Source organism: Barbatula barbatula (genome assembly GCF_947034865.1).
Source record: "Barbatula barbatula genome assembly, chromosome: 1".
Taxonomy (NCBI): Eukaryota; Metazoa; Chordata; class Actinopteri; order Cypriniformes; family Nemacheilidae; genus Barbatula; species Barbatula barbatula.
In genome coordinates, this window is record NC_136766.1 from 24,414,857 (window position 1) to 24,429,979 (window position 15,123).

General features: G+C 35.2%; 1 protein-coding gene across 1 annotated transcript; it reads left to right on the forward strand.

Annotated features, from left to right (window-relative positions):
- Positions 1 to 3,129: 3,129 nt before the first annotated feature.
- Positions 3,130 to 4,542, forward strand: tifa (TRAF interacting protein with forkhead associated domain). Its single transcript, XM_079469389.1, has 2 exons — positions 3,130 to 3,192; positions 3,450 to 4,542. The coding sequence occupies exons 1-2, from the start codon at positions 3,189 to 3,191 to the stop codon at positions 4,043 to 4,045; spliced, it is 600 nt and encodes a 199-aa protein (XP_079325515.1). The 5' UTR covers positions 3,130 to 3,188; the 3' UTR covers positions 4,046 to 4,542.
- The last annotated feature ends 10,581 nt before the right edge of the window (positions 4,543 to 15,123 follow it).

Consider the following 15,123-nt stretch of genomic DNA (forward strand, 5'->3'; position numbering starts at 1 on the left):
CACAATGAATGCCAAGACACATACATACATACATACATACATACATACATACATACATACATACATACATACATACATACATACATACATACATACATACATACATACATACATACATACATACATACATACATACATACATACATAATAAGAAACATAATAATAAAAACTATTTTAGGACTGAGAGTCACCTAACTTGATTTGCCCTTGCATAAGAAAGCAACAAAACAATTTAACTTAACTTGTTATTTTTACTATTCTCTATACAAAGGATAGTACATACATACATACATACATACATACATACATACAATATAAGAATAAACATAACATAATAATAAAAACTATGCTGAAACAAAATAATACAAACTAAACAAAAACCATGTTTATTATATTATATTATATTAGATTCAACTTTATTGTCATTACACATATACAAGTACAGTGTAACGAAATGTAGTTTAGGTCTAACCAGAAGTGCAATTAGCAAATGCAGGATATACTAATAGAAGAATACATTTCTTAATCTGGAAGTCCTGCAATTTAAAGTCCTGTACCTCCGTCCTGACGGTAGGAGTATGTGAACATTCTGTGTTGGGGTGGGTGTGGTCTTTAATGGTGGATGCAGCTCTTCTGTGGACTCCGCGATGGTAAATGGACTGCAGAGAGGGCAGTGGAGTCCTGGTGATCTAGGGCATTTTCCAAACGGCAATTTATGCACATTTGAAGGGCCCTTCGAGAAGGGGATGCCATTTGTAGGGGCGTTCCAAACGAAAGTGAACACCTGAATCAATTCGCGAAGGGACCTTTCAGAAGTCCGTTAGCAAAGGGTCACCGTGGTCACTTAAAAGAAGTGAGTTCCGTTTGTGACCACATAATCTTGGATTACGAGTTTTCGCGACGTCTTTTAAAGCAAATATGGTGCGGGATTTTAACATTACTTAAATCTTAGTACAATCATTTAGTTTGTGTTTGTTTTACACTATTTTAGTCAGTGATAGATATGATTTTAGATGGTTGAAATATAAGATCATTTAGTTTATAGGAAGTATGTTTAATAATAGCTACATGTTTATAAGGTTCCTTTATCGAATATTTCCTTTATTAATGCAAAGTTGAGTGACAAAACAAGGTGAAATAAGATAATTACACAATATTCAACAAGACGTATTAAAATTGTTGTTTATTTTCAACAAACGAGCGCTGGATTCAGATTGCACGTGTGGCGTTGTCAAGGTAACATTTGGCCAGTCATTCTCTTGTGTTCCAGACGCATATGCCTACCCAAGAGACAGTAATGCACTATACCCTTCAAAGAGTTCACTTCAAGGGCTCAGCCCTTCAAAGGGAGTAGGGCATAGGGATGCTCACTAATCATCCACATTTCACTTCTTTTTAACATACTGTATTTACCTAAACTATTTCTAATGATTAACTACTTATATAGGCTACTATATGACGTTATAAATTAAACGAAAATAAAGCAAGTTCATTCCAATTCAATCAGTCGCGTGAATGCATATTCCAATCAAATATCCTCCCCTAAATTTAATCTGGAGTAACATTTTCCGTCCACTAGTTTACAGCATTATTTTACCGATGGGAAATTACCAATACAACGAATTATGACCATAAACTGTTTCTCAGTAATGTTTAAACACCTCCACCCGCTTGCGGTTTTACTGAATCAGCAAGTGTGATCGTGGAAAGTCTTTTAGTTCATGTTAACAAATATCTTCAAATACACAAGAATGCGTTTATGCCGCCACTGCGCGTGTTTGGGTTAAATCATCGGCAAGATGGTATGATTTGAAACATGAAATGAATAGTGAATGACTATAAGGCTGCGTCAAATACACCCACTTGCTGTCTTTGCACTTGACCACTTGACTACCTTTATGACATTTACATTCACATTTATTCATTTGGCAGACGCTTTTATCCAAAGCGATTTACAAGTAGTTTTATACAGTGGCAATCAGGGGTAAGGTGTCTTGCTCAAGGGCACTTCAGTCATGACCTGCTGGCACTGAGATTAGAACCGGCAACCTTCTGATCACAAGCCCAACACTCTAACCATTAAGCCACAGCTATGACCCTATGACGTATTTCCTGTCAGTTCCTGTTTTCTAGTGGGCGTGAAGATCCAAAGGGAACATGTAGGATTTCAAACCCGATGGGACACACTTAGCAAGTGCAAACATATAACGTTAATTAATATGGTGTTATTATTATGTGATAAAAGCAGTTTTACTAAATACACTATTACGAAATTATACGTAACGTCTAATTATATAGTAAAGTCAAGTCTTTATAGTGCTTTATTTGTATTGTGAAGCAGCTGTAACCCAAAAGCAAAAGTAAAACACATGTTAGCCAAACATAAGAATAAATAGATATAACCTTAAAAACTAATTGTATAACTAACACTGGAAAGCTTTCCGCAACATCTCGAAGCGGTATTCAATATAAGCGTGGGGATGTGGAAGAGGGGATTCTGGTAGTAGAAGAGATATATAATTATCACAAGACTTCGTATTGGTCACGCTCAACTTAATAGCTCCTTATTTAGAATGGGTAAACATGATTCTGGGAATTGTAGTCATTGTGGTTTGTTATAAACAGAAACATGTTCTATTAAATTGCTTAGCTTATGAAAATGATAGAGAAACATTACTGGAAAAGGTCAAAAGGATTGGGAATTTAAAGAATTTCAATGAAAACGCTGCTGAATAATGGATCAAATACATTTAAGAAATATTGTGTTCTAATGAGATTCCTTCAGAAGGTTAATATGTTTAAAAGAATTTAGAAGATGCTGTGATTGAATTATGAGATTACTTAAATGTATCTACAATTAATTTCTATATTTGTTTTTGTTACTGTTTTATATATTTAACTCTCCGTCAGCGTTACACACTCCAGTCCAATAGGTGGCGGAATTTCACCAAATGTTTGTTTTGCCACCCGCCAGAAAACAGCCTGTCGCGTGCACCCCCTCTCAAGTGCCCAAGACCTCAAGTGGGGTTATTTGGACGCAGCCTAAGTTTCTTGCGCAATTCTGGAATTTTTGAGTGTCACATTTCAGGGCGGGATCAGCGCGTATGATGCAATCATGTCTATTTGTGAAAGCGACCTTCAGTAAAAAGCAACCGCCCGTTAGTTGACATTCGAGGCGAAAACTTCTTATGGGTAAGCTTTGGTTTTCTTTTGTTTAATCTGTACGTAGACACTTCATTGGTGTAATAAAATATATCAACTATTTTATGTTTAATAATAATAAAATTAGGTCTGTTTTACATATCTCTATTTACAGACATTTACTTTTGTTTTCACTAGCCTATCGTAGATGACGTCATACCGCAACATGTAATATGTACTGACAATATGACGAGTTGTTTGTTTACATTTTCCTGAAGTGCTAACAATACCTAAATTACCTTCCACAGAAGTTTTTCCACCATCATTTGATAAAATGAATAGCATAGAAACCGAAGAACTGCTCACATGTCTCCATGTGCACCTCTTCCACCCTGATCAAGCCTCCCATCCTCTGTTTCACAGCCTGCCCCTAAACAACCCACACACTATGGATGCTGAAGATCCCCTAAGACTTGGTCGTGACGGACAGGCCTGTACTTTTGTCCTTAATGACACATGTGTTTCTAGAAAACAGTTCTCCATACAGGCATATAGGAGAACTGGCAGCCCCTGTTTGAGCTTTATGATCCAGAACATGAGCCAAAAGGGAAAACTTTGGGTTGGTGGGTCTGAACTGAGATACCTTGAAAGAGCTGAACTTGATGACAAGGTTTTTCTACGGTTTGGAAGATATGAACTGTTGATTTTCCAGGAGCCAGGAGAGTCACAGACTAAATTTGAAGTGCTGTTTAAAACATGCAATACACCCCCCTCACAGGAAATGGGTGTAGATGTGCCTTGCAGGCAACCCATAATGGATAGTGGTGGACTATGGAGAAATTTTCAAAATGGAGAACTTACAAGCCAAGCTCCACTGGAGTCAGATGAGACAATACTAGTATAGTTGGTTTCTCTTGCTGCACTGGTTGATAAAGATCAAGGCTGGAATTAGAGCATGAACAATGGGTAGCCCTTTATCTGTCTAAAACAAATTTAAAAAAGACATTCTAGAAATTGTTTGTTTATTAATAATAACACAAATATTATTAAAACAATAGTAATAGAAGTAATAAAACTGTTATATAAGAATCTTTAACTTTAGATTATGCTTTTGGTGTACATTGCATGTATTGTTGTTTTCTTTTGTTATGTCACTATACCTTTTTTCTTGAATATTAGACACGTGTTGATCACATCAGTGTGTTTGGTTTGATGTTTTGTATAATGTAGACTGTTACATGATGAAATATGAATCACAAGCTTTAAAAAAATGTGAAACTAATTATGTTATTAAACAATTATTTGTATTTTATTTAAATAAACTTTTTAACATTATTGTTGTAATGTAACACACTTTAACCTCATAACAATCTATGATAAATAAAAATGGAAGATATGTTATCTCTTTTAGTAGTTGTGTTGTTTATTGATTTAATCTTCAATTCGACGTATAGATGGTTTCATCGTGCGCATATGCCCCGAACTTAACTTCCGGTCTGTGATTGGTTATAATATAACAAATTACTTAATATTTAATTTATATTGATGTTCATTTATTAGTATTTAATTGTATATTAATGTTATTGAATTCTTTGCACCACAATTTTCGTTTATGTTGTTGTTGCTCACACCATCTATTAGAAACAATTTTTTACATCGAATTTCTTGATTAGTTATTAGTTTCCAGTGGTTTTAGATGAAGAAAAGCAGTATTGTATAGTAGTTAAGAATCCTGGTTATAAGTATCACCTTGGTCATAATACGACCAGTTCCTGTTTTTCCATTTAGAAAAGTAGTACTGATAACCATCAGTGTAACTATCTATTATAGATGACTCATAGTAAATTATTTTTATAGTTAATTAATATACCAAACCAAAGATGCACATTATTAATGAAATGCCATATTAAAGATTACAGTAACAGAAAGGCTAACCAGTAAAAGTGAAGTCATTGCGGATAAATAAAATAATCGTCAAACTGCTCTGCTAAGGTTTGTGCTGTAATGATCGATGTGTAGCTTGAGGACAGCCTTGGTATAAAACTCAAGATGCGGAACAAACTTTTGCACAACATGGAAATTACAGGAAATGAGAGAATGAGAATTTGAAAAATGTGAATTTAAAAAAGAACATGGTATCAGTGAAAAAGTAAAAAGAGTACAGTGTACGTAAATACTTTTACTGGCATACAGTCTGCATTCTTGAGATAATATGCAAATGAGCTAATAAAAAATGTCAAATCAGCATTTCATGTCCAATAATTTACACACAAGCTGTGTAATAAATGGAACAGTGTACAAAAACCCATGCATTTAATGTGATACAAGACCCACCCTGATACTGTAAAATATGATATGTTGATCATCCCTTGTGGTCTCTTGTTGTAATTTTTTCAAGCTTCCTCAAATTCTTAAATCTGAGCTTCAGTTTACACTCCAAACACACAATTGGAACATGCATACCGGCCACTACTTAATATGAGCTAAGAGTAAACTAGCTAAAAGACATTTAATAAGATTTATTTGTTTAGCTCTGCAGAGTTGAATTTTTTTTCTCAGAATTGGTTATAGTTATACATTTCTTTGTATTATTTAAAGGTTGCGAATTGCAACCAACCGCTCACTCCACCCCTATCTTTCAAAACACTATGACGACTCAGAGAACAGGGTGAATTACAAGCAAGGGGACCTGTGTAGTATGTAGATAGAAATAACTAATTCTAAGGTAATAAAAACATAACGATTAATTGTGTAAGCTCTTCATACACCTCTGAAGACATGGCTATGTATATTCCATTGCATTTCTATCAATAGATCATCCAAAAAATATTATTTAAAATGGTACTTATACAGAATACTTATACAAGTATTGTTCATTATTTTGTTCTGGTGCACGATGTATGTTTTTAGGATGCTCATAAAAATTACTCTTTAGTCTAGGTCTAAAAAAGAGAGTTTGTGTTATATTTTAGGACTGAGAGTCACCTAACTTGATTTGCCCTTGCATAAGAAAGCAACAAAAAAATTTCACTTAACTTGTTTTTTTTACTATTCTCTATACAAAGGATAGTTCACCCAACATAAAAAACGGATTAAAGGTGCAGTTTGCGTGACGTACAGAATCATAATAAAGGTATGAAGCGTTGTTATGAATGTGTACATGTTCCGATTTTCACTCCTCGTGCAAACTATTGACGTTATATAAGCCACTATCGGCCGATAATATCTGCATGCCGATAATATCGTGTTTTTCTTATTTCTATACATTTGCTATTCTGCTATTCTGCAATTCTATTCTATTCTATTCTATTCTGTAGGTTGGGCAGCCCAACATGGTTGCTTAAAAGCTTTCAGTGACTTCACCTCCTGCCAGTGGATTAGCCTTCAATGCCCTACAAAAGTTACTACAAAATATATCGCCTTCCGTCTTCGTCAAGCAACTACAAAAGACTGACGCCCAACGTGGGGCTCGAACCCACGACCCTGAGATTAAGAGTCTCATGCTCTACCGACTGAGCTAGCCGGGCATTATGCGCATGACATACATTCATACATACAGCATACGTACCACCATGCTTAACACGGTGAACTTGTTAAAACTCCCAAGCACTCCCAACTTTTTTCGGAAAGTTTTTTTAATTCTGGATACCTGTTTCATAACATGGATCCTATTTCTTTTATTGCGGAATTCTCCCGGAAAGCATGCCCACGGCAAGGTGAGAGAAAGAGACATGTGCCAACCTACAAGCGAGACAGGCTTACCATCAAGACTGTCTGTGCTGCCTCTAGATGGGCTGCGCTGTGGGCCAGCAGTTGCAGCCAGGGATGGGCATAAATATGTAACAGGTTTTTAATTTTTGCAACCTTTAATTTTCTATTTTTTTTGTGAATTTATTTCACCAAAATGTTGCATAATTCATGGGAGCTTATATATATTGGGAGAGGTATTGCAAGTGCGCCCCCTGGTGTGATCGATATATATACAAAATTTCTGCATCCTTTTTCAGCCTGCGTTCTACTTGACTGAGTGAGGTATGTGTTTGTATCAGCGCAATATGGATTTGAGATATACCTGTTAAAAAACCTTTAGTTTCAGTGCACATGGTAACTTGTTTGTATTGTATAATGAGTGCGTGTAGATTTAATGGAGATGTGTCGAGAACTTGCTGGTTTTGAGAGTTTGAGAAATTGTTAACTTAGCTAACCTCGTGCATGCTAGCGATCGTCATTTTATTCTCTAGTGTTGCAGCCTACATGTTTTAGTCTTTATTTTTCTTATATTAGTGAGTTCTGAACATTCTCTCTGTCTTTGAATTTTAACAGGTATGTATTCCCAATATTGGCATAAGAATGTAATGTGTTCATTTGAAAAGTTTTTGTGTATCGAATAATGTTTAATGGCACTGGAAAAAAAACTTAAATGTAAAGTATTTATGTTGCGTTGTGCATTTTACTGTATGTGTTACTTATTGAAAGGATTGTTTATATTATGTTGCATAATATAAAAGTGAGAGCTAAAAGCTCAGAGTTTATAGTGGAGGTAATATGCAATATGACACCTGTATGATACATTTTTTTTTTGTTGATTTGTTTCGTGATGCAGCAACTGTCTCTGTGGCGCTACCTCGATCAGGATCGGCGGTCTCGCTCTCCAATGTGAGAATGGACGGGAGCCAATCGGGGCTCTCGCTGTCCATTGTGAGAATGGACGGGAGCCAATCGGGGCTCTCGCTGTCCATTGTGAGAATGGACGGGAGCCAATCGGGGCTCTCGCTGTCCATTGTGAGATTGGACGGGAGCCAATCGCGTCGCGGGATGAGAATGGACCACGAACACGCCCATTGTCAGACTGGATTACAAGCCCACAGGTAGCGGATTCATGAGCAAAGTAAGTAATACAAGTTATGTTTTAATCTTAACACTCTGTTCTTAATTAGTTATTAAGTCGATCCTTTTTCAGTCACAAATGTCGTTTCGTCGAGTGTTGCTCCGCGATTGCGTGCTTTTGCGAAATGACGAGCGCAGGTAACGGACAATGAAGCATCAAAGTAAATTTTAAAAACCTGTTTTCCTCTTCTGTTAACCATATTCTTATTATTAAAACATTCGTTGCGTTTTCATCTGTAATAAATAACAAACAAGGTTTGTCGAGTGCCTCCCTGAAGCAACCGGTAATGTTAACTTCGGCTAACGTCACTTTGTTTACAACACATTGTAAGGGAAACATTACATGAACTTTATGTCAAACTTTGGTTTCGTGATCAATTATTAGGAATCTGTGTTATGTTGCCTTCATTTCGTTCTTCCGCCGTAATTTCGATATTCTGTGTATTAACTGTGGTCGGGTTATAACGATTTGCCAGTAATCATAGATATTATACCTAATTTATTCATCTCAAAGTTCGTTTTGACAAAACATAAACTATATTCGTAAACGTAGTCATCCCTTTCGAAAATGTATCATGGTTTTACTAGAGTAAATGTTTATTAGCCATGTTTTTTGCATATTGATAAAACAGTGGTTAAACAAATGGTAATTGTTTAAAAGGTTAAGTAGATGTTATGTTTAAACTATGGTTAGATTAGCAAAACCTTCTATTTGTGGGTGCAAACTACTCTTTCCTTTTTTGTTATGAAATCAGCGGTACCATAATTAAGTCAGCTTCAGGTTGTAATTGAAATGCATGTTTTTATGGTTTAAACCTTACATTTGAATGAAATAATAATACTAGTAATCAGTGTATTTATCCAGTACCTGCAAAAATGAACCCTTTTGCTTTTATTCCCATGTTATGCTTAGACAAAGAGTCACAAGGGTATGGGAGATGGCGAGTGGATGGCCAGGCTGAGGACTTTTGCCAGCTCTGGGGTCTGGCCTTCTGGAGGAGGCAATAGACCAGCTCACCAATACCACTTGCTCAGTAGCACCGTTGGTCAGGCTCCGTTGAGAAGGAAGAAGATGCCATCAGCACCAGGAGTTTTTTCACCGACTGCTGAAAAACCACCAACACCGCGGCAACTCTTTCCTGCTCCACCCCAGGTGCTCAAATGGTGATGCTGATGCCGATGCCAGTGGCCTCACAGAGGCCTGTGCTGTTTCCTGCTTCACAGGCTCCTATTGTCAGCCTCTCTTCTGCTCCTTCTCCTGCTGCTTCTGCTGGTCCAGTTCGAAAACTCACACGAAAAGTGCTGCACAACACGTGCAAGAAATGTGGGAAGTTCAGGACAGCAGAGACTGGGCACAGCCAATACAAGGGGGTTGTATACTGTCCCTCTGTAGAGGCTGTACCAAAGGAACAGTGGTTGGAGAATATAAAAAAAAGTAACTCCAAGTAAAAATGCAAAGATCATTTAATTACCTTCTTGTCATTTCAAACCTGTTTGACTGTCTTTCTTCTGCGAAACACAAAATATATTTAAAAGTTTGTGAACAAAAACCATTGGTCCCCATTCACTATTTTGTTTGGGCACATAATATCAACGGCAAACAATGGTTTTCTGTTACCAACGTTCTTCAATGTATATTTTGTCTTCTGTAGAAAAAAGAAAGTCTTACATGTTTAAAATTACCTGAGGGTGAGTGAATGAACACATAAGTTTTATGTTGGGGTGTATTTTTCCTTTATTGATAATCTTTCTTTTAGTTATTATTAATGTATAATAGTTTTAATTGTTTGTTTTCTGTTCTGTTGCACTTTTAAAAAACTAAACGGTTTAAATAATGTATAAGAGTATTCTTCTTATTATGGTCATCTTTCTTTTAGGTATTATTAATGTATAATACTTTTAATGTTTGTTTTCTGTTCTGTTGCACTTTAAAACAACCAAACGATTTAAATAATGTACAATAGTTTTATCCAGGTACGTGTTCGGTACCGTTGCACTATAGTAAACAAAGTTTTGTGAATGTATAACCGTTTTATTCATGTATATTTAATCTTTAAATAAGTAATATAATGAAAATAGTTTAAAATAAAAGTTTTGACATAAATGCTTCTCTCCCTTTCTTTTTGTTTTGATATGCCACAGTGCATATGCTATTTTACAGTCACAATGTTATAGGCAAGGCTTGATCATTTATATTGCCCATTTCATACATGAAGGTAATTCAAAGTGCTTCACATAAAAAATGATTGGCAAAGGCAAAATAGAATAGAATACATCATGCAAAAGACATCTTTAAAAAGCAAATTAAAAAATCACAAATACAACTTAAGAATTGAAATGATAATAAAAAGGTAATAAAATTGATTAAAAAAAGAAATAAAAGTGCAGTTGGTGTGAACTAGCACAGTGCTCAGGTTGTAAATGCACATCTAAATAAATGTTTTTAATCTGGATTTAAAAGTGGCTACTGTTGTGTTATGGAAGCAGATTCAGTACATTTGCTTTTGTATAGTCAACAATTATAGGTAATAAATAATAGAATTGATTAGTTATCACTATAGAAATATACTCAAAAGTGCTTATACTCTGTGAAAAGACCTGTTTAAATGTATATATTCTGTAAAATATTAATACAATGCAATTTTTTATTGTAATAAGGAAAAACACAAATAATGTTAGCATATGTCCTATGATTTTAAACGATGAAGCATAATTCACAACAAAAAGTAAACATCTTCTTTTCTGCCAATCGTGGGATTCGAACCAGTAACCTTGTGATCATCTTTACTCCCATACAAATGCATTGTGAAATTGAAAATAGTGTTTTAACGATAGTTTACGATGAACAATATAAAAACGTTATTGCCAATGGGGAAAAAAATCACTTTCTACTCTCTCCTTTCTTTTTTTCTTTCTTTTTTCTCCCTTTTTCCTCTTTTTCCCTCTTTTTCCTTCTTCCCCTTTCTTCCCCTTCTTCCCCCTCCTTAACAGACTATTGTTCCCCAGCTTTGGCGCAATCGGTTAGCGCGTTCGGCTGTTAACCGAAAGGTTGGTGGTTCAAGCCCACCCAGGGACGAAGACATTTTCTTACACATTGAACGTGTTGGCATGTGCCTATATTTTCAAAATTGAGTTTTCATTACATTAAAATGTGTAACGCTTTAGTTTGTTGCTAGGATACTACACAAATCATACAAAAAACAAGGACACACAATAAAATAGCGTTGAAACAGAAAAGCTGTTTTGATTTGCTGTAAGAAAAACTACTGAAACATATTTACAGAAAACATTTCCTTGAATCATTAGAGCCAGTCAACCAAGAGACACTCCAATCTATGTCTACTTTGTCAGGAGGAATTTACCTCTAAAAATCTCAGTGTTTTTCATATCTGTACTACCAGAAGCCTGACATTCAACTGAATCCAGAAGTCATTATGTAGTGATGTCCAGTCTACTTTCACTGGCTGTAACGTAACTGACCCCTACTGGTAGATATTAAATATTAATCTTGAATTTCAATGTAGCCTGTCTTCTTCTTGGATTAAAAATACACAACCCACCGTTTTAATGTTTCCATAAAATATTAGAGTAAAATCTGCTGGATAAAAGCGCTTGATGCACAAAGATTATATTTCTGTTTGCAGTGTCAACCGATAAACACATGAGTGTTGATTTTGTTTGGATCATTCCGTGTCAACTGAACCAGAGGTCCCTGGCAATTTTTTTTCTATTTTACAGAAGCAAGACCAACATCAATAGTGATGTAAGCCAAAAGAATAAATGCCACCGATCAATAGTAATTAAGTAATCAACTAATTTGTAAAAATGAAAAATTTCAGTTGAAATTTGGAGCCTTATTAGAAAGGATACAAATGACATGAGATATATGTCAGCATCAAAATGTTATTTTTACACAGAGACTAGGAGTAAACCTGTTAATTTTAGCAATCCTTGATTTTATGTCAAGTGACACCATCAAATTGAAGAAAGAGCATTTTCTGTCAAAATTTGCATATCTGTAACTCCAGAACCATTTGAGAATACCTTATTGTCCTTTTAGATTTTAGTACTTGAAACAATCTTTCTTTTGGGAGCTACATTTTTAAAGCCCTATATGGTTCAGTCCTAGAAATATGAGCATATAAATATGGCTTCAGGAGAAATCTACACATTTTCAGTAATCAAAAACCAAATGTGGGTAATTTTTCAAAAACCTGGTACTTTTAAAGCGTAATGTCTGAAAAAAAATACTGTAGGAACTAGAAATGTATCGTTTTTTCTTCTATCAAAACAACTGCATTGAACAAACTATATTTCAGTGTTTCCCCATATTTAAGTGCTTAACTGGGAATTCATTTGATTTAACCCTGCCGTACATGAACTGCACACTAGGTGTTTTCATCTGCGTCACATGAGGCTTCTCCCGCTTACATTGTGATCTGTAAACCCTCTCTTCCAAATTATAATTTTTATCCAACATTAAAATATATATTTTTATATCTCTCCATTGCATATTTAAGTCCCGCTTGAATTCTCCTTGACGACAGTGTGTCCCCAAAATGTAACATGCTTTAAAACTCAAGAAAGTCAGAGAAATTTAAGTCAGGTGAAAATTTACATCTGATATGGCTTTCAGAATGAAGTGTGGCAAAATGGGTCTATAGCGCCACCTGCAAAATTTCAATAAAGCAGCTCTTGTGCTATGATTCATGTAAATGTGTGTTTTGGTAGGCTCATGAAATTTGGTAGGCTTGTGAAACATTACAGCTACAAAAAGTCTATTACAACAGTATTCTAAAACCAACAGGACGTCTGCTAGTTTGATCTGAATTTAATTTGAATAGCTTCTGAAGCTACAATGAGTCTAAATATGCAGTATCATTGCTAAGTTTCATGGCAGTGTGGTAGGTCTCTGTACACAAGCGTATTTGATAAACCAATATTTGCCTGTGTAATGGGACGCACCGATATGTACATTTTGTCTGATAACGATAATCAATAATTCTTTAACATTGGAAGCTGATAACCCATATATTGGCCCATATACAGTGTTTTTATATTACTATAATATTCCCTAAGACTGAATTGAACGGCAAAAAACGTGGAAAAAAGTGGACAACTGCTTTTAATTTATAAACATTCCCTGCAGAAAACTGGTAACTATTAGTTCTCCTTTTCCCCCTAAAAATCATGTACAAAGCCTACTTTACATTAGTTACCGATTCATTAACCTTTAAACATTTCTAGTATATTTTTAATTGAATAAACAATTTATAGATGTTCTTCCAGAGCAACCTAGAAAAATGCACATGTCTAACAGGTCTCAAGACAGAAAGCATTCAGACAGCAGTCTGATTCAAATAATATGCATTTGTTCTGGGGATGCATGATAACTTTTCCCCCATATCGATATCGGGCAATAAATGGTGATTTTTTTAATGTTTTCAGTATGGGCCAATAGTAAAATAATTCAGGGCCGATATATTAGCAGATAAATTATGAATGCCTCCAGCAGCTCGTGTTTTCTCTGGAAATAATCGTACAACTCTATCTTTTATAAATTTGATCAAGCTAAATACTCTTCAAAGATACGAGGTATAATACTACTGTGTAGGCACTCAAGATTAATATGAGTTAAATGATTAAACTGAGTGTGTTACCCCATCTTTAAAGCTGACTGCTGTATGATTGCTTTCTTGTTTTAAAACCTGTTAGACTTGTAGCTATTGAGAACACCTTTCTGGGTTGCTCTGGGAGAACATCTACAATTTTTTACAAAATAAACATTATACCAGAAATGTTTAGAAGAATCTTGAATTAGGGTAAAGTACTCTTGATACATGATTTTAGAAAATATTATATTATTATTTAGACACTGTATATCGGCCAATATATCCAGCGTTAAAAATGATCGGTTATCGTTATCGGCCAATTTACATACCATTGCATCCTTTTTTTGATCCTGCAATTTACATATTTATACTGTATCTACATACTGTACCTACATTAACAATGTTTTGCTAATAGCAGTTAGGGATTGATCACGACTGAAAGACAGTTCTGTACAGTTTTTTTAACTGTGAGCAGCGTGCAGCTGAAGAAGTTTAACCAGAGGAAATTATTTATGATTTATTGGCTATAATATATTAACCTAAATTTTATCAGCGGCCGATACCTATAACATAAAAAAATCACAGTTTATCGACCGATGTCAACATGGCCGAAATTTATCGTGCATCCCTACTGTGTAATTATTAGATCTTTCCCTGCTTTGAATATAATGAAGCACAGCCAGACATACTAGATTAGAGCATGCCGCTAGCAATGCGAAGGTCGTGGGTTTGGTCCCAGGGATTACACATACACACATGTATAATGTAATGCAGTGTACATCGCTTTGAATTAAAGCGTCTGCTAAATGCATACATTTACATTTTCACCACCTCTGACAAGTATGCAAACTTTCATGAGGTTTCGAGCATGTTTAGGCTCTCAAAAAGGGGATTCATTTAGAAGATTATAACAAATGGAGCAATTCCTCATATCATCGATGCTATAAATCAAAGAAATATATAATCTTATAAATAAACTAGAGCAAGTTAATGTGCATCAATTCTTCTTCAGACATTCCTCTATAAAAGAAATGAAGTACCAGATTTTTTTAAATGACCCACATTTGGTTTTTGATGAGTGAAAATGTGTACATTTTAACGGTTTACTCACGAAACCACATTTAGAGCCTCTTATCTCTAGGAATGAACCTTGTAGGGCCTACAAAAAGGGACTTTAAGGTATCTCTAACGGTCCTGGAGTTACTAAATGCCCATTCTCCATTTTTGAGCTGTCACTATTTGCATAAAATGCATCAAGGTTTGCTGAAATTAACAGCTTTACCAAGAGATATACCGATCTCTGTGTAAAAATAAAATGTTGATGCTGACATGTTTCTCATGTAATTTTTTCCCCTGTAATATGGCTCCAAATGAAAAAAAGTTGTGATTGTTAAAGGATCTGAGCATGTTAATGTGGGTGGTTCGCGTGTGATTTAGTTTCCCATTTGTAATTGTGTTGTGTAATATATAAAACTCAAAAGTT